Here is a 27,484-nt window from a genome sequence, read left to right as displayed (position 1 = left end):
GCCTCGCCGCGATGGAGCACTTCCTTTCACGCCGATCACCTGCCACCCTACCTAAAACCTCTTTCCTCATTACCTTAGCCAGCTTCATCCTGACCCACAACTTCTTCACTTTTGAAGACCAGACATACCAACAATTGAAGGGAACAGCCATGGGTACCAGGATGGCCCCTTCGTACGCCAACCTATTCATGGGTCGCTTAGAGGAAGCCTTCTTGGTTACCCAGGCCTGCCAACCCAAAGTTTGGTACAGGTTTATTGATGACATCTTCATGATCTGGACTCACAGTGAAGAACAACTCCAGAATTTCCTCTCCAACCTCAACTCCTTTGGTTCCATCAGATTCACCTGGTCCTACTCCAAATCCCATGCCACTTTCCTGGATGTTGACCTCCACCTGTCCAATGGCCAGCTTCACACATCCGTCCACATCAAACCCACCAACAAGCAACAGTACCTCCATTACGACAGCTGCCACCCATTCCACATCAAACGGTCCCTTCCCTACAGCCTAGGTCTTCGTGGCAAATGAATCTGCTCCAGTCCGGAATCCCTGAAGCATTACACCAACAACCTGACAACAGCTTTCACATCCCGCAACTACCCTCCCGACCTGGTACAAAAGCAAATAACCAGAGCCACTTCCTCATCCTCTCAAACCCAGAACCTCCCACAGAAGGACCACAAAAGTGCCCCACTTGTGACAGGATACTTTCCGGGACTGGATCAGACTCTGAATGTGGCTCTCCAGCAGGGATACGACTTCCTCAAATCCTGCCCTGAAATGAGATCCATCCTTCATGAAATCCTCCCCACTCCACCAAGAGTGTCTTTCCGCCGTCCACCTATCCTTCGTAACCTCCTAGTTCATCCCTATGAAATCCCCAAACCACCTTCCCTACCCTCTGGCTCCTACCCTTGTAACCGCCCCCAGTGTAAAACCTGTCCCATGCACCCTCCCACCACCACCTACTCCAGTCCTGTAACCCGGAAGGTGTACACAATCAAAGGCAGAGCCACGTGTGAAAGCACCCACATGATCTACCAACTGACCTGCCTACACTGTGACGCATTCTATGTGGGAATGACCAGCAACAAACCGTCCATTTGCATGAATGGACACAGGCAGACAGTGTTTGTTGGTAATGAGGATCACCCTGTGGCTAAACATGCCTTGGTGCACGGCCAGCACATCTTGGCACAGTGTTACACCGTCCGGGTTATCTGGATACTTCCCACTAACACCAACCTATCCGAACTCCGGAGATGGGAACTTGCTCTTCAATATATCCTCTCTTCCCGTTATCCACCAGGCCTCAATCTCCGCTAATTTCAAGTTGCCGCCACTCATACCTCACCTGTCATTCAACAACATCTTTGCCTCTGCACTTCCGTCTCGACTGACATCTCTGCCCAAACTCTTTGTCTTTAAATATGTCTGCTTGTGTCTGAATATGTGTGGATGGATATGTGTGTGTGTGCGAGTGTATACCCGTCCTTTTTTCCCCCTAAGGTAAGTCTTTCCGCTCCTGGGATTGGAATGACTCCTTACCCTCTCCCTTAAAACCCACATCCTTTCGTCTTTCCCTCCCCTCTTTCCTGATGAGGCAACAGTTTGTTGCGAAAGCTTGAATTTTGTGTGTGTGTTTGTGTTTGTTTGTGTGTCTATCGACCTGCCAGCACTTTCGTTCAGTAAGTCACATCATAAGAAAGATGATGAGACTTACCAAACAAAAGCGCTGGCAGGTCGATAGACACACAAACAAACGCAAATATACACACAAAATTCAAGCTTTCGCAACAAACTGTTGCCTCATCAGGAAAGAGGGAAGGAGAGGGAAAGACGAAAGGATGTGGGTTTTAAGGGAGAGGGTAAGGAGTCATTCCAATCCCAGGAGCGGAAAGACTTACCTTAGGGGGAAAAAAGGACAGGTATACACTCGCGCGCACACACACACACACATATCCATCCACACATACAGACACAAGCAGACATATATATCATAATTCATACAGAAATTAAGCTATTCATTAACTAATTCCACAGCTGTTATTCTTTTGTTCTGTTCTATATTTTCATGTATTCAAAATTTCATATACATTTAACAACAAATATTGCCAACAGTTTCACATTTTATGAACTCACATTGTATCAAGATTTTTGGGCCACTGTTTCAGACAGCAACTTTTATTTCAGAGTGACTTCATAATTGCGGTGTATTTACAAATCACAATTTGGAATTTTAATTGCACATTGCCTTTTCATTTTTTGGTTCTCTATATTCCTTTTAATCATATGAGACTACAGAAGTGAGCTGCCTGAAGGTCGTCTGCAAATGATATGCAGTAACAAAGTTTTAATTATCACCTCAGGAAGATCAAGCTGTGATCGTTAAACTTTGTAATAGTGTTGCTTCTCTAGACATATTCACTTCAGTGTGACACATTTTTCCCAACAATGGATGACTTGGCAGAGATCTTTGTTGTAAGAGACCCATTTTGCCTTTTCATAAAATATTTCACCTTGAATATCGTCTCATTGTAATTCTGGAAATGGCTGCAGCATGGGATTTCTTCATCCAGGGAAAGAGGAAGATTTCACTGGGTGCCAAATCAGGGGAATACAGGGTTCTGAGGCAAAATTTTGGAGCCCAAGGGAGCAGCATGTGTGGAGTGTCCTGTTCAGAATGAGCTGGAATGTTGTTGTGAAGCTAAAACTAACCCCATACAGTATCCCACCACACTTCGTCATGGCGGCCACCTATAACTTGTCAGAACATTCCTGTAGATGGTACTGTCATTTCCTTGTCAACACACAACCAGTTGTCCCAGTGGGCTTTCAGAGTAGCCAACTGTGAGATGTGTACCTCTGCCGACGCCTTCGTCCCATCTCCATCAGACTCTATCAGTGAGCTTGCCGATAAAGTATCTGACACATCGCCCATGCTGTTTACTACCTCCTTTCCTTTGGGGGCCCCTTCACCACCAGCTGGTACAAGGGTGGAACAAAGACGTTGCAGCAGTTATTTGGGACTATCAAAGTGCCTTGCAGTGACCCAAATGCTTGGACATTGTTGTGTAGTCACAAGTTTTGGGACCAGTCCTTTTATAAAAAGCTGATCTGACTGCCTCATATTCATCAGCTTAACCCCTAGCCGTACCATTTAGTTAGACGAACTGTGTCCAAGTGGTTGGAGACAACACGTGCTGAACCTCTCAGCATGATGCTCAAGACAATCCCAATACAAACCAACATGCAGAAACTATTTTTTAATATATATGTCAAATTTGGTTGGTGCATAAGTTCATAACATTTTTCCATAATTTAATAAATACAACAGATACACATAACAGAGACTTTAGTCATCAATAATGTATTCTCCTTCACTATTTACAACAGTCTCCCAATGCTGGGGTAATTTTTCAATTTCATAACTGGAGAAATCGCTTAGTTTTGAGCCACAGAGCTCATCGAGCCATTTTCAGAGCGCATTTTCATTCAGAAAGGAAGTTCCTTGAAGGTTGTTTGATAGACAGTGGAAAAGGTGAAATGTGAGGGAACAAGATCATGTGAAAAAGGTGGGTGTGGAATGACTTTCCAACCCAACTCTTGTATAGTGTTTTTTGACAATCTAGCTGAATTTGGGTGGGTGCTATCATGGAGAAGCATCACTTTCTTCCTGGTCATTGTTTGTGGACTGCATCAGTAAGGCACCTCAGTTATTGATAATAAATGTCAGGAGTGATGGTTACACCTCAGGGAAGCAATTTGTAGTCTATCACACCGATGCTGTTCTGCCAGATGCACATTATCTTTCATGGATGCGGGAAGGTCTTTGTGTGAAGAGTTACTGCTTTGTTTGATGTTCACCATTCCTTTCTTTTCCTTAAGTTAGCATAAAGACACCATTTCTCGTCACCAGCATGATGGTAGAATGATCACGATTCATCACATTTGCCAGTTCTCGAGTACACTGATGTAGATCATTGTGGATTAATGACTTTAAATAATCTTCATCAGTCCCTGAAGATATTCCTGAAAGTGGAGAGAAAACCATTTTCTTGCCATGCTCTGCCAAATGGCTTTATTCCCATACACAGTGCATATGTCACGCTTCTATTGAACTTGGACAGAAGAATATGTCAGTGTTGTTCCAATTTCTCCTCTTGGCACTCCATTTTCTAGCATCCACAGCTCCACTCACTATCTCCAAATGACAAAATGACAATGTGTAAACTGGAATAGCAACAATGAACTACAAATAAAAAAAGACAATTGCTAAATAAACCTGAAGCAGCCAGAATACTAACAAACAAAACAAAAATGCTACAAGCGTATGCACCAACTTAACAGAAATTATAATCTTCTCGGCTGTCGTCAGGTGTGACTTCTTCAGAAAGAGTATAATGATAATGGTGTCTAAATGTAGATTTTGTCAACAAAAAAGACAATTACAAAAAGAAATGGTACACTTGAATGAATTTTTAATAGGAAAATACCTACAACTCAAAAAATTATTTGTCCTGCCTGGTACAGTTGTGTTGAAAGCAGTGTTGTAGAAGTAAAGCCACTCTCCACTCCGTTCCGTGCTTTCCCACGTCATTTCACTTCATACTTCGTGTTTTATGTAAACTCTGAACACCCTTCTTGGGTGTTTATTAGGCATCAGATCAATATGTATTGGAAAATGGGCCCAATATTGCTCTTGGAGTCGAAGAGTTGTTTCACCTAGCGAAGGTTTGGTGCTCTTTCCATAGTCTGGTAGTTGGACATTTTTTAAAAATTACTTCTGCTATATTTATTATTTCATAGATAATGTATGTACTGAACAGAGCAATGTCCGACATATGAAAATAAGTTTTTGGTATCATTTGAGGTTCTTTCTCATGAGTGGGAAACAGGCCAACATGTAATCTTGACAATCGATTCCACCCGTTCCCTTAATGTATTCAAGGATGCATTTGGGCTTCATTTTTTTTTTTTAACTACGTCTGTGTGTTCAACCATCTCTACACTTCCATGTTAACATGATATTGTATATGTGTCACACTTGTTTGTCCATATCAGAGCCAACAAATTATTACAACTTTCACATTAACATTTTCCTTCCTTTGAAGTTTGCTTTTTTTAAAATATTTTTTGGCATATTTGCCTGATGCTGCATACTATTCTGTTAACATTTGTGTTTTCCTGGTGCAATTTTAAAAAGAGGTTGGAGTGGTAGTACCAGTTGTCAAGAAACAAGTCCACGACATTTTCTGATTCACAATTATTCCAATCAGTTTTCTCCTTGTCTGCATATATTTGGAAACCATAACAAAAACCAGTACTTGTTTCGTGTAGTTTGTAAATTTTTAATTAAAATCTCATTCTTTTCAATGGATTAAATTGTTTATGCTTCTTTATAATTCATTTAGGATTTGTCTATATTGACATTTTCATCTGATGTGTAAATGTCTTTAAATTCCTCCCTCCAATAGTTGATGATGGGTCGTATCTTTCAAAGCCAGTCAGAACTGTCAGCAGTTTTATTACTGCAAAATTGTAAGATCTCAAAATTTGTTGAAACCCTTTAAAAGGCACTACATTTTAAATTTTGGCGTTTTTACTATTGATCTGGGATGTTTGGTATTCTGATTTGAAGCATCAAAATGCATAGTTCATAGTGGCCTTTCATTCATCGAAAGTAAGGATATGAAGTATTATCAGCTTTCTGTTTTTATTATTTTTTTTCTGACATGTGAAGAGATCTGTTTCTGTAACAAGTATTTTCCAAAATATGTCATAAAACATAATAGAAAATAGTTCTAATAATCCTGTGTGTTCACTTAAAATGATTCAAATAAGATGCTTTTATGCCACGAGTCTCAGTATATATCCAAATGATTGGTGTGCTTTTTGCATCATGCCAAATTCTTGATAGAAGTGGTTCAGGTATTGAATTTTCTTCTTCACTCTCGTTGTCTTTCTATTACTATTACTTCTTCTATTTTGTACAATTGCGTGTCTATCACTGGATTCTTCATCGCTACATCCACATAAGCACCCCTCTCTTAACATTATGTTAGGATTTATTACTTTTTTCTTCAAAAATGAAAGTACAAACCTCTAGCATGCTCGCTTTGTAACATAAACTTAACAAATTGTGACCAATCTCACGACATAATGGTAAGAACTGACTCTTGACTGTAACAGACAAATGTTTTTCTCAAGAGTTAGACTCGTGATGTTTACATTTGGTCCAAACTTATCACTCGTCAGGCTTGTCACAGTATGGCACGGGGTTAAGTCTGACTTTATACAAAAGATTAAAGATATCTGCTTCCTCACTCATACCTGTCAAGTTGCACTTTACACTATATTCCTTATTTACCGGGACCTGATCTCATCTACATCTACAGCTACATCCATACTCCGCAAGCCACCTGACGGTGTGTGGCGGAGGGTACCCTGAGTACCTCTATCGGTTCTCCCTTCTATTCCAGTCTCGTATTGTTCGTGGAAAGAAGGATTGTCGGTATGCATCTGTGTGGGCTCTAATCTCTCTGATTTTATCCTCATGGTCTCTTCGCGAGATATATACGTAGGAGGGAGCAATATACTACTTGACTTTTCGGTGAAGGTATGTTCTCGAAACTTTAACAGAAGCCCATACCGAGCTACTGAGCGTCTCTTCTGCAGAGTCTTCCACTGGAGTTTATCTGTCATCTCCGTAACACTTTCGCGATTACTAAATGATCCTGTAACGAAGCGCGCTGCTCTCCGTTGGATCTTCTCTATCTCTTCTATCAACCCTATGTGGTACGGATCCCACACTGCTGAGCAGTATTCAAGCAGTGGGCGAACAAGCGTACTGTAACCTACTTCCTTTGTTTTCGGATTGCATTTCCTTAGGATTCTTCCAATGAATCTCAGTCTGGCATCTGCTTTACCGACGATCAACTTTATATGGTCATTCCATTTTAAATCACTCCTAATGCGTACTCCCAGATAATTTATGGAATTAACTGCTTCCTCATTGGGCTAAGTTGCCATGTTTGTTAGTACAGTGGCACCTTCAACTTTGAAGTTATTGGACCTAGGATACCATCATGGAGTAAAACTGGCCACTGGCACTTTCTACACTAGTTCTGTAGAGTCTCCTCACTGAAGTGGCCTCTTACTTCTTCCATTCCAGTGTCACCAACTCTTGCTCCCTTATGTAATCGCCATATGACAATTTCCTAATCATCCGGCTTATCCAGTTCTTTTTTTCATGCAGGGGGTGTTGACCCCTAATGCTCACCCTCTGTGGATTTCCCAGTTGGAATGCACCTTGTGACATATGACGTCACGTATTTGTGATCTTCTGTCTGATCTTAGTCATCCTGCCTGCTCCACTGTTTTCTCTTGCTTCCAAGTCATGTGGGTATCCTGGTGAATGAACTGGCTCACTAACTAGAGCTGTGGTTACTAGCCCAACATCTGCTTTGGAAATCTGATGCAGATTTGAAGGTGCAGGTAAGGCCACTACTCACTCGGAGGTAGATCATCATCTGGTAGCATACTGCCCCCCCCCCCCCCCCCCCATAAATGCGTGCACTATCTAGGAGACTACAGCTTGTAACACATCCTTCAAGACAGGAATTTACAATCCTGTGTCACCTCCACATCAGTGACATCAGATTAATCCATAGCTTTATCTTGCGCAGTGAACCACCGTAAGTTGGGTTATGGAAACTTACAGATGGTAATGAACATTAAGGTGGAATTCCCCCCCCCCCCTCCTGGCTCTGCTGCCTACTGTGGTATTCTGGGTTTTTTGCCACTAATGTTGGTGACAATGTATGGACAGCTGAACTGGTTCTTTGTTTCCTGTGAAAAAGAGAGACTTGGCCTCATGCGTAGAATCTTGTCTTTCAGAGACAGTGTTGTTAGGTACTGATCTGTCTGGGCATGATTTGTAATGTACCCTAACTGCTTCAGTTCTGCCTAGTACCTTTTAATTACTTTCCAAATATCACAAAAACTCTCCTGCATATGTTACTGGATTAGGATATTATTTCTAGAATTAATTTATCATTCCGCAGTGGACTGTGTGTTGTTCTGAAATTTATTTGCAGACTGTTCTAAAACTGCTTTCAAGTAACAGAGACAGTTCTGAACTTGAAAGTCCATTTAATAAAAGTTTCATAAATGTGACCGTTTTTTTGTGAGAGACTGTTGCTCCTTCTCCAAGAATATCTCGCAAACATAGCTCACTTTTTTCAGTACCTATGATCTGTGATATGTCTTTGATGTTTCCACATTTGCTATGTGGTTAGTGTAGGAGTTTACATACATGAAATGAGGAGTTACATTCTTATTCTAAAACAGTCCTGTGCAAAGATGTTAATTGTTTTTTTTTTTTTTTTTTTTTTTTTTTTTTTTTTTTTTTTTTCCAGTGATAAGGTACAAACCAAAGCCATTTTTGAGAAATACCGTCCAACACATGTTATCCATCTTGCTGCCATGGTGGGTGGCTTATTCCACAATATGTCCCACAATTTGGACTTCTTGGTATGTACTGAGGAAAAATTATGTAGTAGATCTAATGTAGCAAAGTGATACAGTGTTGCTCAAGCTGTGATGTATGTTCCTTTTTCAGAGGAAAAATATTCATATTAATGACAATGTGTTGCAGACTAGTTTTGAAACTGGTGTTGTGAAAGTAGTTTCATGTCTCTCGACATGCATTTTTCCGGACAAAACAACATATCCTATAGATGAAAGAATGGTAAGTTATCTTGAATTTTATTAAATATACAAATGAAGCTCTGTCACAAATTCCAAGTATTAAGATACAAGGAAAATTATAAAGAGCAACACTAAATAAATGCAAAACAAGCACAAAAAAGGCAAACCATTTTCACATTCTGCAATAATTTGTATTTAGTCTCTAACCTGTACTTGGTGTCTTATGCCATCAGTGGACGACTTATTTGGTGCCGAATGCTAAGGAGGATTTTTTCCTCTTTGTAACCATGATCTGTCAAGCACCAAAAGAGAGTAAAGTAAATGCAGGGCTTTCTGTGCAGATGTTGTTTCAGTAACACAACAGACAAAAAAATTACCCATTCCGGAGGGGGGGGGGGGGGGGGCTGTCTGCCACCGGTGCCCCTAGCTAGCCCACAGACGGCACCCCACTCTTCCACAACCTGTTACACACTTTCCCGAACCTTCTCCCTGCCTCCCGCCTCTCTGTATCCCTCACCCTACCCTGTACCACCACCTCACCCCAGTACATTCACCGTGGGTCAAGAAACAGCTGGCAGTCAACTGAGCTCAATGTAGGGAGGTGTGTGTGTGTGTGTGTGTGTGTGTGTGTGTGTGTGTGTGTGTGTGTGTGCGCTTGCATTTTTCTCCTACAAGCTTGAAAAAGAAAGTTCATTCCAAAAGCGAGCAAAGTTCTGCACGTTTTGTTTGTGTACCTATTGACAATGCAGTGCTCCTGCCTTTCAGTGAGTCGTCTCACTTATTCCTAAATAATTCGTAATTCTCAATCAGAACTTTCTGTGCACTGTTACTGAACTTATACATCTTTGTCCTTGTTCTGGTTGCAATTTGTACTTTGGTAATCATTGTTGCCACAACCGCATCATGATCACTGACTGTTTGTTGCCATTAGATGTAATATAGTTCCCTCATGAGTGGAGTTCTGAACTGTCTGTTCTAAGTAGTTTTCAGAGAAGGCATTTAGTAATGTTTCACAAGATACCTTATCATGCCCACCACTGTAATTTTCCCAATTGATAGTTGGAGGATTAAAGTCCCCACTGATGATTACAGTATGATTTGGGAACTTATGTACAAGCGAACTCAGGTTTTTCCAAATTTTTTGGTTACATCAGGAGGTGAGCCTGGTGGACAATAGAAGGATTCAGTTATCAAGTGGATACACAGCTGAAGCCACTCATTGGTGTTAAGGTTCCCATAGAGCTACCACATTGTATACATGATGATTGATATATTTCACTGGCTGCTCCTGTTAGCCCTAAACATTTTTGATAGGATATGGTTTTAGCGGGCCAGCCGAGATGCAGTATAGGATATCTAAGTGTTCTTCAAACCAGGATGCATGTGTGCAGCCCTGTGAACACTTCTCATCATCTTGGAAGAGCATCTAAAGCATATGCACCATTAAGTTGTAGAAGAATGGGCAACACTTGGTCACTGAGAATGTTGAAATAAGAGACTCATTGCACTCAAAGACTTGCATCATTTGAAAAGGGCAAAATGATAACTTGCTGAAGCACTGTACATGCCTCCAATCAGCTACTGTCCAATTTCTGTGTTTAATCCATTGAAAATTTGCTACCTTTCTATCTGCCACTATGAATAAATATACCCACCTGCCACTGTATGTCCATTGTGTGCAGTTCTCGTCATGTGGTTTGCTCATAAAATTGTAAAGATGCAGCTGTGTTCACTGATGGCAGTTGTTACTGTTGGGTTTAAAACAAATTGCCAATAATGTGGTGTGGGCATTTTATGATCATTATTTGTACATGGCTGCAAGTGGTATACAATTGTTTGTAGACACACTGGACAGGAGACATTGATACACCAACAAATTGGGAAACATCATTCACTTTGTGGTCATCCAAACACAGTAGCTCCTTTGCGCCATTCTGTCATCATTTTGGGTTGACCCATCTTATTGCACCGATTCCATAGTGGCTGGCACGTAAACAACACTTCACTACCATGACAGGTGGAGAGTCACTTGACCACTTTGTATCATTTCTAAGCAATGTACAGTGCTCCAAAGTGACCAATGTGTTTCTTTAAGGAGATAAGTAATATTTTGTGTGGTGATATAATTTGTACGAAACTTGTGGTAGAATGTAAATACTCAAGGAAAAAGGAGACCACCCACTGGAAAGCAGAAGCATTGAGTCATCAACAGGAAAACACAAAAAGAAAGAAAACTTACATTGTTACCAAGTTTTTCACGACAGAGTCTTTACGTAAAAATTTCTCGCTTCATATGCTGCATCAAATTCAGATAAAAGTCTGAGCTTTCAATGATATCCTCCATCTACATTAGGGACTAAAACTGACTGTTGCAAACTGACAAGATTCTCTCTTTTATACCCACAAAATGGCATCTGATTGACTGGATTACGTCACGGTGGCTCATACAGATGTGGCACCCTCTATGTCCATGGATTTTGCTTGCGCTTTTTATTTAGTGCTGCTTGCAGTGCCATCCATGACATTAGGCAGTGAACTGCGGGAAGTATTCCTCTATGTTTTTTCCTTGTCAAGTGCACATTTCCATGCATTGCTAAGTGCACTCTCAGGCCAATATTATCTTTAACCAATTGCAGAATTTCTTTAATTTTTCTTAGTGACCAGAAGACTGATCTGATTCTGTGCCTATGCGAAATTGGATGGATGACTCAGACATTCTGTGTACAGAAAACTTACACACACAGATCTGTATCTCAACATGCATAGCTTTCCCCAACCAACTCAGAAAACATATGGGTGTTGAGGTCACCACATTGGTACACGCAGTCAAGACGTAATCCAGCCAATTGAATGCCATTCTGTGGTTATAAAAGAGGGAATCTCACCAATTTGTGACAGTTAGTCCCTGATGATAATGACGATAATGATGGAGAGTATCATTGAAACCTTTGAATTTTATCCAAATCTTACAAGCCAAGTAAGTCAAAAAATTTGTATGCAGAAAGAAAACTTTCCAGTTTTTGGGTAATCCTTTTCTGAGATATAGGACATGCACACACGTGCACGTGCCCCTATACAACACTGGCTGGGTGTAAAGTCCCAATTCTGCATTTTGGCAGGTGGGTTTGGTGGGGTGAGTTTTGTGTTGGGCGGGGTGGGTAGAGAGGGAGGGAGGTGGGGGAGGGGTTGGGGGGGGGGTTGTCAGCTTTTGTGGGTCTGTCGATGACTCACAACTCTTCTGCTTTTCGGTGAGTGGTCTTCTCCACTCCTAAATTATTTATACTTTGTCTGGTGAGCTCAAAATAGCTAAAGAATAGCACCAATTTGACAGCCAACATGCACTCAGTTTTTTAAGTGTATGTAGAAATTCTCTATAAACATTTCCACACTCGAAATTATTAAGTATTTTGAGGCCTACTGAACAGATTTACATCAGGTGGTATGTTATAAACTGAATAGCTGTTCATATTCCCAAATTGAAATAATTCACAGGCTTATATATAGATTTCGATCTTTGGTCTGCTGTGTGTTGTGTTCAGCTCCATATTGCTGCACGATTTTCTGCTGGTTTGCATAACTAATAAATAGACCCTTATGCTATGCATATCCTCTAGTGTTATGAATTATTGGAGAGTCTTGAGTTACTTGAATCTCATATAATCATAAATTCACCCTATTCCTTTGGCAAACGTATTGCATTTTCCTTATGGGTGTCATGTAGAATTAATCCCTCCCTCCTCCGTCCTCCCCCCCCCCCCCCCCCCATCTTTTTATCTGAGAGACCTGCAACTTGTAGAAGAATGAGGTGCAGATCCAGTTGTACAGTTTGTGATTTCCCTAAATCGCTCCAGGCAAATGCCGGAATGGTTCCTTTCAAAGGGCACCGCCGACTTCCTTCCCTGTCCTTCCCTAATCCGATGAGACCGATGACCTCGCTGTCTGGTCTCCTTCCCCAAACAACCCCAACCCAACCCCAGTTGTACAGTTTGTTTAGTAGTAATGCCAGTTTGGAGTATTAAATGATCTGTTTCAGTTGATTAGAATGGCATGACGTAGTTTTTGTATAAAACTACAGGTGACAGTTTGATGTCATAGTTCCAACTGAAATTACTGTGGGTAAAAAGAAAAGAGTAGATACTTGCTTTGCTGCAGTAAGATTCTTGTGAAACACTATTTTCCACATCCATGAAAAATCTTATGTAGTAACAGGAAACTGATAAGTGTAATTTTCCACTACTTACATTTCATTTGAACTGCTGGCAGACTGATAACAGTTAGCTTCAGTACAACATGCACTAAGTGTCAGTTGGTCATACACTTCTGCAGATACTTAATTTTCTTTATAGACAATTTATTTTGTTATGTCATGAATTCTGAACATCTGTGATGAGTCTGTAATTTGTTAGTGATGGTGTCAGTGTATGTACATAATTTGCTGTAAAATAACATAGTGCGTGAAAGTTGTCTGAAACCAGTGGAAAACGAATAGCTTAAAGACATCCCATTTAATAATACACATTGTTTTACTTAAAACATTTGATAGATATTAATGGCATTTTTATACATTTGTCATTGCATAGAAAATAACACCTGATGAGTCTACATTTAGTAAAAAATTGTTTTCCTGAAGTTTTTGTGCATTCTGTCACCATCATGGTTGTGAAAGTGGACTTATTTTCTTGCAGGTCCACAATGGGCCACCACATCCTTCCAATTTTGGATATAGTTATGCAAAAAGACTGATTGATATCTACAATAGAGCATACCACGAGCAACACGGCTGCTGCTTTACTTCTGTAATACCGTGCAATGTGTTTGGACCTCACGACAACTTCAGCCTTGAGTCTAGCCATGTTATTCCTGCTCTCGTTCGCAAGATGCATGACCAAATACAGAAAGGTGTGTTTAAATTATGCTCAATAAAATCATCCTGTGGAAAGTTCTGGCAGAATGTTGACAGTGAAATTATTGTTATGTTGCCATCCAGTGAAAAAATTGAGCAGATGTTTCCGATTTGACAGTTTTGAAGTATTTCATCAGTAATTTATAATTGTTAAGATACTTCTCAATTGGAACGTAGCCATATTGAGCCTAAGACTGATACACAATGAATTGCACACCCTTCTTTCTATAACATTTGGCTGCTCCTATAAGAAGGGTGGATTGAAAGCCTACTAAATTTGTATGTACTAACTACTGGTTTGCTTGGTTTGTTCACACGCAAGTCCAACATACTTTTATTTGCTGGTAACTATTGTAAGTGTTTGGTGTCAAATGCCTTGGAGAAATGGATGGAATATACGAGGGCTATCCACAAAGTACATTACGTTTTCGTTTGTGTCCGTTAGGGGCGGGGCTAGCGCGGCCGTCTTGGTGTGGTGGCATTCCGCCGCACAGTCGGCATTCTGCCGTGCTAGTGAGAGGTTTGTGCTGTACTCCATTGAGTTACTGTGACAGTCTGAAATGTCAGCGTTAATTGAAAATGCCACGAAGTGTGAAGTGCGTGCTGTAATAAGGTTTCTGACTGCAAAAAACTGTACACCGATAGAAATCTATCGGCAGCTTTGTGAAGTGTATGGGGACAACATAATCACTGAAGGTGGAATGCGTCAGTGTGTCATAAAATTTAAAAATGGCCGAACTAACGTTCACGACAAAGAGCAAAGTGGAAGAGTCAGCATAGTGACTGCCGAACTTATCGAAAAAGTCGATGCCGCGGTCCGTGAAAACTGTAATTTCACAATAACGGAACTCTCTATGAGTTTTCCACAAATTTCACGAAGTTTGTTGCACGAAATCATTACCGAAAAGCTTGGTTACCACAAGTTTTGTGCAAGATGGATACAAAAAATCTTGACAGAGATTCACAAAAATCAGCGAATGGCTGCAGCGTTAACATTTTTCGACGCTTACGAGAAAGATGGCGACTCATTACTCGATCGCATCGTTACTGGTGACGAAACATGGGTTAAGCATGTGAACTGCAAAACAAAATTGCAGTCAATGCAGCGGGAGCACACCAATTCCCCCCAAAAACCCAAGAAATGCATGCAGACAATGTCGGCAAGGAAGGTGATGGCGACTGCCTTTTGGGACAGAAAAGGTGTGATTTTTGTGGATTTCCTGGAAAGAGGTACTACAATAAACCCTCAAAGGTATTGCTAAACTCTGCACAACCTCAGAAGAGCAATACAAAACAAGCGCAGAGGAAAGTTGGGCTCAAAGATCTTGCTGATTCATGACAACGCCCGCGCCCACACGGCAAATGCCACTCATGAAGTTCTCAAATCTTTTAAGTGGGAGTTGTTTCCTCATCCGCCGTACAGTCCCGACCTGGCACCGAGCGACTTCCACTTATTCCCAGCAATGAAGGAGTGGTTGGCTATGCAGCGTTTTGATGACGACGCACAGCTTCAAGAAAAGGTAACCACGTGGTTGAAGGCGCAGGCGGCCGAATTTTACAACGAAGGAATTTCCAAGCTCGTCCATCGCTACGATAAGTGCATTAATTTAAATGGCAACTATGTAGAAAAGTAGTATTTAAGTATGGCTTTCATCTGTGTATAATAAAAAAAATTTCCAATACTTTATTTATTTTTAATTCCAAAACGTAATGTACTTTGTGGATAGCCCTCGTATTGCAATGGTAAATCATTTTATTTAGAAAAGTGAACTTCATACAGACACAGGCTGGTTTGCAGGAACTTCATGGATGCTCTGCATCAATACAATACAGTTTATTGCTGGATAAAGTAATATATGACATTGTGACAGAATGTGTGCACATGAAAAAGGTGAGTGAACAAATTGTGCAACATTTGTGTACTTGATATCAAAATAGTTCTAGAAAGAGTATTCCAAAATAATGTTCAGAAATGTTGAAGCATAATCAAAAGGAGCTAAAGCATTTGTATGTAACTAGACAAACCATAAATCTATCTCATGAATAAACTCTTCAAAATAGTGTGTTGGCCAAAGGTGAAAGAGCATCCAAAAATGTAGAAATCTTTTGTTAATAAGAAAAGTAAATGAAGCTGTTTTTTTAGACTCACTTGGAGAATAGTAAAGAAGTGACTAATGTTTATTACATGCTTCACTGCATCATTTCCATAGTGAGTAGAGACAATAGTATCAAGAGTAGCAGGCACAAAAATATTCTTGCAATATTTATCTCGGAAGGGTATTGCGATTGGTAGAAGCTACCAGGTGGTTCCCTCTTATGAGGGGGGGGGGGGGGGGGGGGGGGATAAAATTCACAGCATGATCATGGGAATGCACACCGCAACTTGAATGTGGGTCATGTAGAGGAACTCTTGTTAGTTATGAGATCCTTTCACCTTGTCTGGCTCAGGTTCATTGATGATCTGAACCCTGGACCAAAACACTGTGTAATTATTTCTCAGCTCCTCTCCTCTCCTGGGGTGGCTCATAACTCTTTTGTGAGCAAGTACACAACAAGCATGTGGCCCACAAGCTGTTACAGCATTTCTTCTTACCCCCCAATGAAGTTCCCCCCTTCGCATTCTACGACTGTCCTTCCTATGTAACTCTTGAACTGTAGTGGCTCCTTTGACATTGACTGAGCTTACCCAGGAGGTCACCCTTTCACTCCCTTAGTGTATATCTTACCTCTCTAGTCAGCTAATCGTGCACTGTCCCCATTGGTGGGATTGAACGTCCACTTTTCAAAATATTCTCAATAGTGCAGGCTATGTATGAAAGGGTGCCCAGTGTGGCATGCAAAATGTGCAGTTCTACTTTACTCCCCTGGTGTATGTGTGTATGATATACACAAAGTGCCCAAAATCCAACATGGTAGCCAGCACATCATGCGAGGGTGGGAGTCAAGTACCTGCACAGATGTATTCCTCTGACTGCAAAGGTATCACACTGGTGGTGCCCGTGTTGTAAACTTTCCGTGTATGCTTAAGAGTATATGGTCATCATGTTTGGGAGATGGAAACACCTGGCAGTGGTTACCCATGCCTGGTATCCATTGCTGTGGTGTGCAAAGAGCCCCAGGTCAGAGTGTGTGGCACCAAGGCAGACAATGAACAGATCTTAACTGTCCCAAGCTGATGGTCATATCCCCTCCTCACAGTCTTTCTTGAAAGCTCAAATAGTTACAATGCTGAGAGGTACAATCGTAAGACATTTCCCGTGTTGACTATTGTCTGGTAGGAAAACAGATTGAAGAAGCTAAGAAAAAATTATTCTCACCAACACATGGACTGTTCCATAACAGATTTTAAATCGTTCTTAAATATAAAAACTTGATGTTAAGTATGATGAATTAGTGTCAATAAATAAAATGAGAATCAGATTGATATTAATCCAAATGTCATAGTGCACCCAATTGTGGAACCTTCTCATATACAGGGTGCTCTAAAATTCCCCTTACAGAGCTTCTACGACTTGTAATGTGGACAGAGTAAACAATATTTTGAACTGGAACTTGTGTCGGAAGACGTACCATTTCTTGCTACAGCCATTTGAAAACATGTTTTCCTAGGTAGGTTCCCCAAAGGGTAGCATGGTGGGGGTGAGAGGTGCTTACATCGGATAACTGATGTCATTTGACATCTGCCCTACCTGTCTGACCTGGTTAAGTCTCATTCATGTGCCTTTGAGTGTTAAAGCAACATGGTTGAGTGCAGTTTTTTTGAATACACAGACATGATCCTTCTATAATGGAAGAGCTGCTTGTCATCTTTATGAAGATTGTTGTCCACAACATCTGATTCCATCATATACCCTTTTCACCACAATTAAGCAATGGCTTCGAGCAAGCGGTACCTTCACTGTTGGCAGGTGTGACTGTGTTGCTCCAAGGATACGCTGCCCACCCAAACTGGAAGATGCTGTACTGAATCATATTAAAGAGACCCCATCAATGGTACATGATCAGTGGAATTGTAAAACAAGTGGTTCACTGGGTCACACGTAATAAATTATTTGTAAAAGTGGCAGTGTTACCAACATGTTTTCAGATGGTTGTAACCCAGAAATGGTACGTTTCTTGACATGAGTTCCAATTCAAAATATTATCTACTCAGTCCTCTCTAAAAGCCGTATGAGATTGTAAGGAGAATATTAAAGCAGAATGTTGTAACATCCTCTATAACAAACTTGGTCATATACCAGTCAAAATTTCACCATGTAAGAGGCTCAGCATAATGCAAGGGCCTTCAAACTACAAACAGATGAAGAATTATGGACTAACTTAGAGGAAGTAGTCTCCCACCATATACAATGAGGTCTGAAGATTAACGGAACAGACAATGTTGTATTCATTCTGGCACTGGATGATATAGTGTAACATGGTGTTCTTACGAGTACTTTGTTCCACTGTTAGCGTTCAGGACAGCTACAGATGTTCATGTCATTTGATAACTAATTAAATAGTTTGTAAATGAAAAGCATCTATTATGTGTGCTCTGATGTGCGTTTTGTGCCAATAGCACACGTGCAATGGTAAGCTGTGATGTGAGGTAGAAGGTTTCACTTGGCGTACTGGCTCATTTATGCTTTGGTGCCATGACTTGGTGATGTCACGAATTCATAGGAGCAAGAGTTCTGCTGACATTGTCACCAGGGAACCCAAACAAATTAATTTCTGTATCACGTACTTCTAACATTGATGTAAAACTTCAGTCAGACATTGTATATGTTATGTTGAAGTTGATTTGTAAAGCTTTTTATGAGCTGTTTGTACTGTCTTGGGTCTCCAACCGGGTGCAGTCGTTTTCAAACCACGATATTTCGACAGTGTTCCTTGCCGTCATCAGGTGATGACCTGAAGATGACGGCAAGGAACACTGTCGAAATATCGTGGTTTGAAAACGACTGCACCTGGCTGGAGACCCGAGACAGTACAAACAGTTAATTCGCCAGGAAAGCCTAAGATCACATATTTATGAGCTATTTGATTTTGGATTGTCAATTACTGAGATGAAGAGTTAAAACACAGTAGAGTTTTTATGGAAGAGTTGAATTCATTTAGTAGCTCGGAAGAGTTAGGTCATTCTTACAGCACCAGACTGCAAGAAAATGAAGTCCATAGTAAGAAGCAGTTCATGCATAGATGTGGGACAGGTTAACTGGACCTCAAGAACACTCAAGAAAGGTGACTGTACAATAGCAATATGTTTTGAAGGTAACATTCATTGAGAGATCCAATGTGACTGTGACATCCTCTATATACCTATGTAAAATGCATTACATTGTAAAGACAACATGCTTCCAAGGAAATAAAGATAATTGGTATCAGTGTGATGTAAAACCATATGCATCACCCCCTATGTGATGTATTCAATGCATACATCATCATGCTGTATGAATGACCCACTCTGTGGGGATTGTGGTCAATCGTTGGATGGTAAGACTGTGTGGAAAATAACTGATTTGTGTCATCTATGGGAAAAGTATTCTCACAATTACCAACTAGCAATGTCTTCAAAAAAAAAATGTACTCACAATTACATTGAAGACTGTTCTGATTCTAACACTTGCAACATATTGATGACATTGCACAGGTGTCATTTGTGATCAAATACACTCATGCAACCTGCAGGCTTGGCTAGCATCTGCATTTATGTTGAAGCCTACATTTCTCGTGGTGTTTCCAAATTTTTGTCCAGCCCCTGTACTCATTATCATCAATTTCTGCAGATGACATCAAAGCAGTGAGCCTAATTTTACACCTTATCCAACAGCACAGCCTTTATAATCTTATTTTAAGATCAGACAATATAGTATTGTCAGTGTCTGGGCAGAGGTGGCAAGTCACCTTCCATTGTAGGTTCAGCCCCAGAGGACCTCTGACTGTCCCTTGCTAGTGGGTTGCCATAAGCCCACCTTTTAATTCATCTACCCTTCTATGTCCCTCACCATTTTAATCAGGGTGTGTTTCTTCCCACCAATTTATTGATCTGACTCTGTCACCAATATTTTATAATGATCAGGAGCCTGCTACTCAAAATTAAAAAGTGTGCCTCTTGCCACCTGACATGCCCTGGCATTTGACATTTTCAGCCGGTATACTGCTCCCATCTTACAGTACATGCGTTTCCTTTATTGCTGGTTTATACTTCCATTAGAACTACTGACAGCCTTGGGAGAGCCAGTCATGACAAAACTCTACCATCTGGTGAGCAAGATGTATGAGACAGGCGAAATTCCCTCAGACTTCAAGAAGAATATAATAATTCCAATACCAAAGAAAGCAGGTGTTGACAGATGTGAAAATTACCGAATTATCAGTTTAATAAGTCACAGCTGCAAAATCCTAACGTGAATTCTTTACAGACGAATGGAAAAACTGGTAGAAGCCGACCTCGAGGAAGATCAGTTTGGATTCCGTAGAAATGTTGGAACACGTGAGGCAATACTGACCCTACGACTTATCTTAGAAGAAAGATTAAGGAAAGGCAAACCTACGTTTCTAGCATTTGTAGACTTGGAGAAAGCTTTTGGCAATGTTGACTGGAATACTCTCTTTCAAATTCTGAAGGTGGCAGGGGTAAAATACAGGGAGCACAAAGCTGTTTACAATTTGTACAGAAAGCAGATGGCAGTTATAAGAGTCGAGGGGCATGAAAGGGAAGCAGTGGTTGGGAAGGGAGTGAGACAGGGTTGTAGCCTCTCCCCGATGCTATTCAATCTGTATATTGAGCAAGCAGTAAAGGAAACAAAAGAAAAGTTCGGAGTAGGTATTAAGATCCATGGAGAAGAAATAAAAACTTTGAGGTTCGCCAATGACATTGTAATTCTGTCAGAGACAGCAAAGGACTTGGAAGAGCAGTTGAATGGAATGGACAGTGTCTTGAAAGGAGGGTATAAGATGAACATCAACAAAAGCAAAACGATGATAATGGAATGTAGTTGAATTAAGTCGGGTGATGCCGAGGGAATTAGATTAGGAAATGAGACACTTAAAGTAGTAAAGGAGTTTTGCTATTTGGGGAGCAAAATAACTGATGATGGTCGAAGTAGAGAGGGTATAAAATGTAGACTGGCAATGGCAAGGAAAGTGTTTCTGAAGAAGAGAAATTTAACATCGAGTATTGATGTAAGTGTCAGGAAGTCGTTTCTGAAAGTATTTGTATGGAGTGCAGCCATGTATGGTAGTGAAACATGGATGATAAATAGTTTAGACAAGAAGAGAACAGAAGCCTTTGAAATGTGGTGCTACAGAAGAATGCTGAAGATTAGATGGGTAGATCACGTAACTAATGAGGAGGTATTGAATAGAATTGAGGAGAAGATGAGTTTGTGGCACAGCTTGACTAGAAGAAGGGACTGGTTGGTAGGAAATGTTCTGAGGCATAAGGGGATCATCAATTTAGTACTGGAGGGCAGCATGGAGGGTAAAAATCGTAGAGGGAGACCAAGAGATGAATACACTAAGCAGATTCAGAAGGATGTAGTCTGCAGTAGGTACTGGGAGATGAAGAAGCTTGCACAGGATAGAGTAGCATGGAGAGCTGCATCAAACCAGTCTCAGGACTGAAGATAACAACAACAACAACAACAACAACTACTACTTCCGTTTTACTTTTTCCACCCCAGAGAAACACATTAATTGTAGTTGTATTCCTTTTTTGAAAAAAAAGTATTGATTTGACACTTTCAGAATGGAAGACCAAGAATCTTGTAGTTTTGTTTCTTAAACCCTCCAATCCTACCTTCTCTGCTATCCATTGCACCTGGTCCTCCTCAGCTCACTATGCCACCTCCTTGGATTTTGACCTTCACCTCTCTGTTGCCTCCATAAAAATATCTGTCATATCAAGCCCACTAATTGTCAGACTGTGCCTCCCATTCTGATAGCTACCATCCCTTCCACATGAGAACGTATCTCCCAAACAGCAAGGCCACATGACTTGTGGTTGGCGCAGTTACAGGATGAATTATCCTTTGCCCAATGTGCTGGAGGTCAAAAGTCTTCACAGACAGACTCTGTCCTAAAAAACAGATATCCTTTCCCATATTCATTCTCACAGACCAACTGCAAAGGAGTACCCCCACTCATTACCCAGTGTCACTCTGGACTGGAACAATTAAACTGCATCCTTCGCGAGGGCTTCAACTGCCTGTCACTGTTCCCAGAAATCGAAAACTTTCTACCCACAATCCTTCCCAACTCTCCAAAGTGATATTCCACCACTCATTCAATTTGCGAAATACTCTAGTCCATCTTTATATATCACATCTGCCCCGGCCCCTTGTCATATGTATAACCCTGTGGAAGACCAGGGAGTTAGACCTGTCCTATGCACTCATGCAGCAAAAACTATTCTGGTTTAGTCACAGGCAGACGTGAATTAGTTGTAACCTACCCATGAATGAAGTTACAAATACTATAAACTGAACTAGTGTTAACAACTGGAGAGAAGAGTTTTGGCTTATAGTAATTGCTGAGAAATTTTCAGCCCGTTACTCACATACTTAGTGATTTTCTCTCCCACAACAACTGGAATATTGCTGAAAACTTTGTACCACATTAGATAAATGTTAGAATTGTTGGAAGACAACACCCAAAGGTTTTTCATGCATAATTTGAATCCTCCACCAAACACCATTCAGCAGCTGATAGTTGCACTACATGCAGTATGGAACCAAACATCTGTGAAAATTGGTGACAGACTACAAAGTTACCAATAATTGGCTATCTTTATCAGCTGTACACATGGTAAGTGGTCTCTGCGCAAGGTATTCATTGTAATATTATGATTGTGGTGTTTTTTTTTTTAAGCAGTAGAAATAGTCTGCCTCAGACCTCAGTTTGAATAGTTCAGCTGTCTTCCCCATTTATTACTACTGTTATCAGTCTTTGCATTGCAGGAAATAATGATGAAAAGACATTGCTCTTGACTGCATTGTCTTGGTTAAAAGTAATTTTGTTGTACTACAGTTAAAAGTAGTTGAGAAAACTATTGTTCACAGAAAAATATGTTCTCTGGAGTGCAATTATCGTGAAAAACATTTTACCCACATGATGACATCATTTAGCAAAATTCAGAGAAAACACTGGTTCGTTCAAACACAAAATATGGAAATATAATTACAATTAAAAAAACTGAGTGATGTTCTATGTTATTTATTGCTAAAATATCATTTTTAATGACTCAACATAGTCTGCAACTGCTAATTTTAGTGTACACTATAGTGAAATTTCAGCCTTAGGTTATTTTCAGCTACAGTGTTTATATTAAACAATATTATATCCTCACTAAATGTATTAACTGAACAGTGACATTTATTTTTTCAGATAATTCGGAAAATGCAACATTCACTGTGCTAGGCACTGGAAAACCGCTGCGTCAGTTCATCTTCTCATTGGATCTTGCAAGACTTTTCTTGTGGGTACTACGAGAGTACAACAATGTGGATCCCATAATCTTATCTGGTAACTAATTTTCGTAGCTACAAGTAACAGCTGCTATTGGGGTTTTTGCGTTTTGTTAATAAGCTTATAAGATTTTTTCCACCTGGCATTATTAATTAGCATCCCCCACCCTGGTTCCTGCTGCTATTGGCTAAATTTGCTTTCCTTGATTTTGTTATTGATTAGCTTTTTTATTTTAGAATGGGGTTGTATATGTGTAGGATTTGAGTGATGTAATGGTAAGTGAAGTAAACCAAACAGTAATTATGCTAACTGTGAACCAGGCAAGGCCCTGGGCTTGTATCCAGTATGGGGAGTAAATTCCCTCTTCATCCATCAAGATTCAGATTTCCTGTGATGTGAGTGCTATCTGTTGATTATTTTCATACTTTTCATTGAATTTATGCATACTCATCCCACTATTATGTCTATTGCTTTCTCTAATGCTTTGTTTGTTAGTTTCTCAGCATAAATATTGAAAAGCATTGTTGATGAATAATACCCTTGTCCAACACACATTCGATTACCTGCCTCGTATGGGTTCTCATTGCCTATTTTCACTTAACTTCTTGTCTCCAATCTACAGTTCCTTTGCCAGTTTAACAGATGTACATCTATCAGTTAACTTCTAATATTCTTTGTCGTGTCATCCTCGAACATCCAATAGCATGTCACATTCCTTTTCCAGCACTTCACTAAATCTGGCAAAATGCCCTTGTCGTATATCCTATTGATAAGATTGATCAGTCTCCAGTATTGCTTAATTTCCTAAGGCCTTTAAGTGCTTCAGCTGTTGCTTTATCATAGTACATTGCTTTCCTCATTCTGTCCCTTTTATTGATTCACTTTGGTTCCACATGTTATGTAGTTGTTGTGATCATGAACATATGAACATACAATTAGGGAAACTTATTTGGACAGTGGCAAATGGGTGAGTGAAGTACGAACATGTCACTCGGGAATCTACTTGTGAATCAGATTAGTGAGATAGTGAATTGAAGTGCAGGCAGTTGTACACTCTGCAATTTTTAAGTGTATACAAGCTTGCTTGTTTATGAACGTGAATTTCTAGTCTGGGAATTTGTTGTTAAATTCTGTGACCCTTCAACTTCAAAGACCTACTCTGATTTGATCACCACTTTATGCCACCATTGCTTGGCACAAAGGAAAATTTGCACATATACTATATCATTTATGTACGCATTTTTTGGAGGGTTTGAGGAGGAGGAGGAGGAGGAGGGGGTGAAACTGAACAAATTACTGTGCCCAGATATGTTCACATGTGTGGAATATTAATGGTGTTCATTGATGCTAATGTTGTGAATCATTGCATATTTTTGTTCAGTTTATATAGGAACCATGGAGTATGTGATTTGTTCACAGTTAATTTTTCATGTTACTCCCTGTTGCACCGTTTACTTTGAGCGCAGTACACCAACAAACATGGACAAATCATGAAAACAATTTTAAACCTTGGGCAGCCACCTATATAGTTTGTGTGACTGTTGGTAGGAAACTCCCATTAAATTTCAGCAGGAGGCACCATCTTGTTTCTAGTGGTTATTTTAATGCAAAATTTAAATAATTATTCAGGAAAACAGAGAAGATATTCTGTGAAGGTTTAGAAAATATTCAACAGTGAATTCCCATCACACAAGATGTGTTCAGTTAAAAGCCATATTTTAAAAGATTGTAGAGAATTCCCTATAGTTAGTTATGGAGATCTGCAGCCACCTGGCTGTAGTGTAGCTTGCCGACTGAAATAAGAATGTGATTCTACAGATTACTTGTTGAATTTGTATTTGAAAGTTAAAATAAAATTGTTAGTAATTAAAAGTTGCTGGATGTGTTCCTCCTGGGGAAATAATAAATCATTTCTTAATTAAGTAGCTGACAGCCCACCTTGTTATTCTCCCATTCTATGTTACATTGTATAAATGTGTGGGTTATGGCAGATCTTAGCTGTAAAATTCATATGTGCAGTATTGTGTATTTGAAAAATTATTAATAATTGTTTGTAAAAGGAAGTCCTTTAATGTTTCAGTTGATGAGGAAGATGAAGTAACAATAAGTAAAGCTGCAGAAACCATAGCCAAAGCTTGGGACTTCCGCGGTCGCCTGGTCTATGACACCAGTCAGGCAGATGGTCAACACAAGAAGACAGCCAGCAATGCAAAACTTCGCAGCTTCCTACCTGATTTCAAATTTACTCCATTTTCTGATGCTATTCAGCAGACTGTTGAGTGGTTCCGTGAAAATCACAAAACAGATGCTCGTTTGTAGGCATATTTCAGGCTTTATCAACTTGTTACATATCACTTGTTCACATGTTTCAAAATGGGAAGCTAACGGCATTAAGTTAACTCTGAGAAAGAAAGGGGGGGGGGGGGGTGATAAGGGAAAGGAGGGGTTTAAATTCCTGTGACACCCAAAGCCTTTAACTGCATCTTTTTGTAACAATTTCTGAATTTTAAGTTTAAAATTGAAAGCAGCTACATGTTAGATTGAACTTAATTTCCATCATCACCATGGTTCTGTTGCTTCCTTAGTGAAAATTTTGAGAATGATTGAAGACTCCCACTGAAAGACATTCTCAAATATTTTCAGTTTTAGTTTTCAACTGTTTCATGAAAGACATCAAGTAAGTTCCTTACTAGTATTTAATGGAGAACACTTTGTTTTGAGACTTAGTGTCAGTTGTGAGAACTTCGCAGTTTGTGAATTGCAAGATGTGTAATACCTCAGAAATCCATTGTTATCTGACTACTGTAATGGATTTAACAGATCACAAGAAGATAAATAAAAGAAATCAAAATAGTAGAGTTTATATCATGAGGATCTGTAGATCGTATTACAGTAGTTTTCTTGAAGAAAAATTGCGTATATTTTGTAATGAATCATATTTGAGCCTTATATACACTTCTTCCATTATGAGGCTGTGCAACTATGTGAACAGTTTCTCTGGCAAAAGTAAATAAATATTTTTGTTAATCTGTTGACTTTGATCAGTGTAGAATATGGACTCTAAATAACCCAACAGTATCATGCAGTAAAAGAATGCTTCGTCCAATATACCAACTGACTGACTCAAATTTTAATTACTGCATTGTGTAATAGGCAGTATTTTCTAGTAGGAACAAGCACTTATATATTGGGGGGGGGGGGGGAGGAGAGAGAGAGAGAGAGAGAGAGAGAGAGAGAGAGAGAGAGAGAGAGATATGAAAACAACACATATGGGGAAAAAAGTAAGTAAACTGTTTATTATTTTAGAAGTAATTATCATAACTGTTAATACCTCTACCCCTCTGTGAGATAAGACGGTCTCATGGAAAACGTTTGTGGGCGCTTATAGAACTATGGTTGTACCCAGGCAAGTACCTCTTCATCCGAAGCAAATCAACAGCCACAAATGGCTTTCTTCAGGGCTCCAAAAATATGTCAATCATATGGGGAGAAATTGGGACTGTATGGATGATATGTAATGGCTTCCCACTAAAACTTCTGCAATGTAATGCAGGCCCACATTTTGCCAAGGTTGTTTAGAGTACACTGTGGGAGTTTCACTTGGAAGCCCTTACACCCTTCATACAGTCCCAATCTCTTCCTATATGATTTACCTATTTTTTATGATTTGCATATTTTTGGAGCCATGAAGAAAGCCATTCTTGGCCATCAGTTTGCTTCAGACGATTAGCTGCACACCTGGGTTCTGTCGTGCTACTGTAGGCAACCGCACACATTTTTCCATGTAGGCATTGACCATCTTGTCTCACTGTGGGATAAATACCACACATAATACTCTTAGCTTTCTACTCTTATTAACTGTTGCAAGATGTTTTGTCAATAACTTCTGTTTTGATTCTTACCCTGTCTTCCACCTTTAAGCTCTCAGGTTTTCAAATGTCAAGTGCAGTCCCCAAGAATCAATCTTTCCTTCTCATCCCTTCCCTGACCTGGGGTTCTCAGTGACTCTTCCGAACTGTCCCCATTTCTTGAACCTCACCGGTCCTTTTCCTTCATCCCTCTTCATTCCCTTTCAACCCTTCCACCAGGAGGAGGAGCCACTGTCTCCTAAAACTTGCTCATGCCCTTAACCTTTATATGTGTCTTCCCCTGCCACCACTCAGTGAGTAGATTAAAAAAATCTATCCAATTATTTTATTATTACAATGCTAGGAACATAGTGTTTCACCTGGTGTGTGGCACAAAAATCCATAACTACTTTAGTTCTATATTATATTGCTGACCATTGCCCACTTTCTTGTAAGACTTCGTGCACAGCAGATTCTGTTTGTTTTCCAGGTTCATCGGTTGATAACACATCTGGACTAAATGAGATCACAGTGGCTAAGGCTTTGATCTCTAATAGAGAAAGACTGGA

The 27,484-nt window shown here is 40.1% G+C and overlaps 1 protein-coding gene across 3 annotated transcripts in view; it reads left to right on the top strand.

Annotated features, from left to right (window-relative positions):
• Positions 1-26,063, top strand: part of LOC126203089 (GDP-L-fucose synthase) — a 49,803-nt gene extending 23,740 nt beyond the window's left edge. For all 3 annotated transcript variants that reach the window (XM_049937332.1, XM_049937331.1, XM_049937330.1), the window contains exons 3-7: positions 8,423-8,537; positions 8,626-8,754; positions 13,400-13,613; positions 22,987-23,124; positions 25,148-26,063. In XM_049937332.1, coding sequence (XP_049793289.1) covers positions 8,423-8,537; positions 8,626-8,754; positions 13,400-13,613; positions 22,987-23,124; positions 25,148-25,386 — 835 coding nt within the window. In that variant the 3' untranslated portion in view covers positions 25,387-26,063. The remainder of the gene's footprint in view (positions 1-8,422; positions 8,538-8,625; positions 8,755-13,399; positions 13,614-22,986; positions 23,125-25,147) is intronic.
• Positions 26,064-27,484: the final 1,421 nt, after the last annotated feature.

This window comes from Schistocerca nitens, chromosome 9 (genome assembly GCF_023898315.1).
Source record: "Schistocerca nitens isolate TAMUIC-IGC-003100 chromosome 9, iqSchNite1.1, whole genome shotgun sequence".
Taxonomy (NCBI): domain Eukaryota; kingdom Metazoa; phylum Arthropoda; class Insecta; order Orthoptera; family Acrididae; genus Schistocerca; species Schistocerca nitens.
The sequence above is the reverse complement of the archived record's forward strand: the minus strand, read 5'-3'. Positions and strand labels throughout refer to the sequence as shown.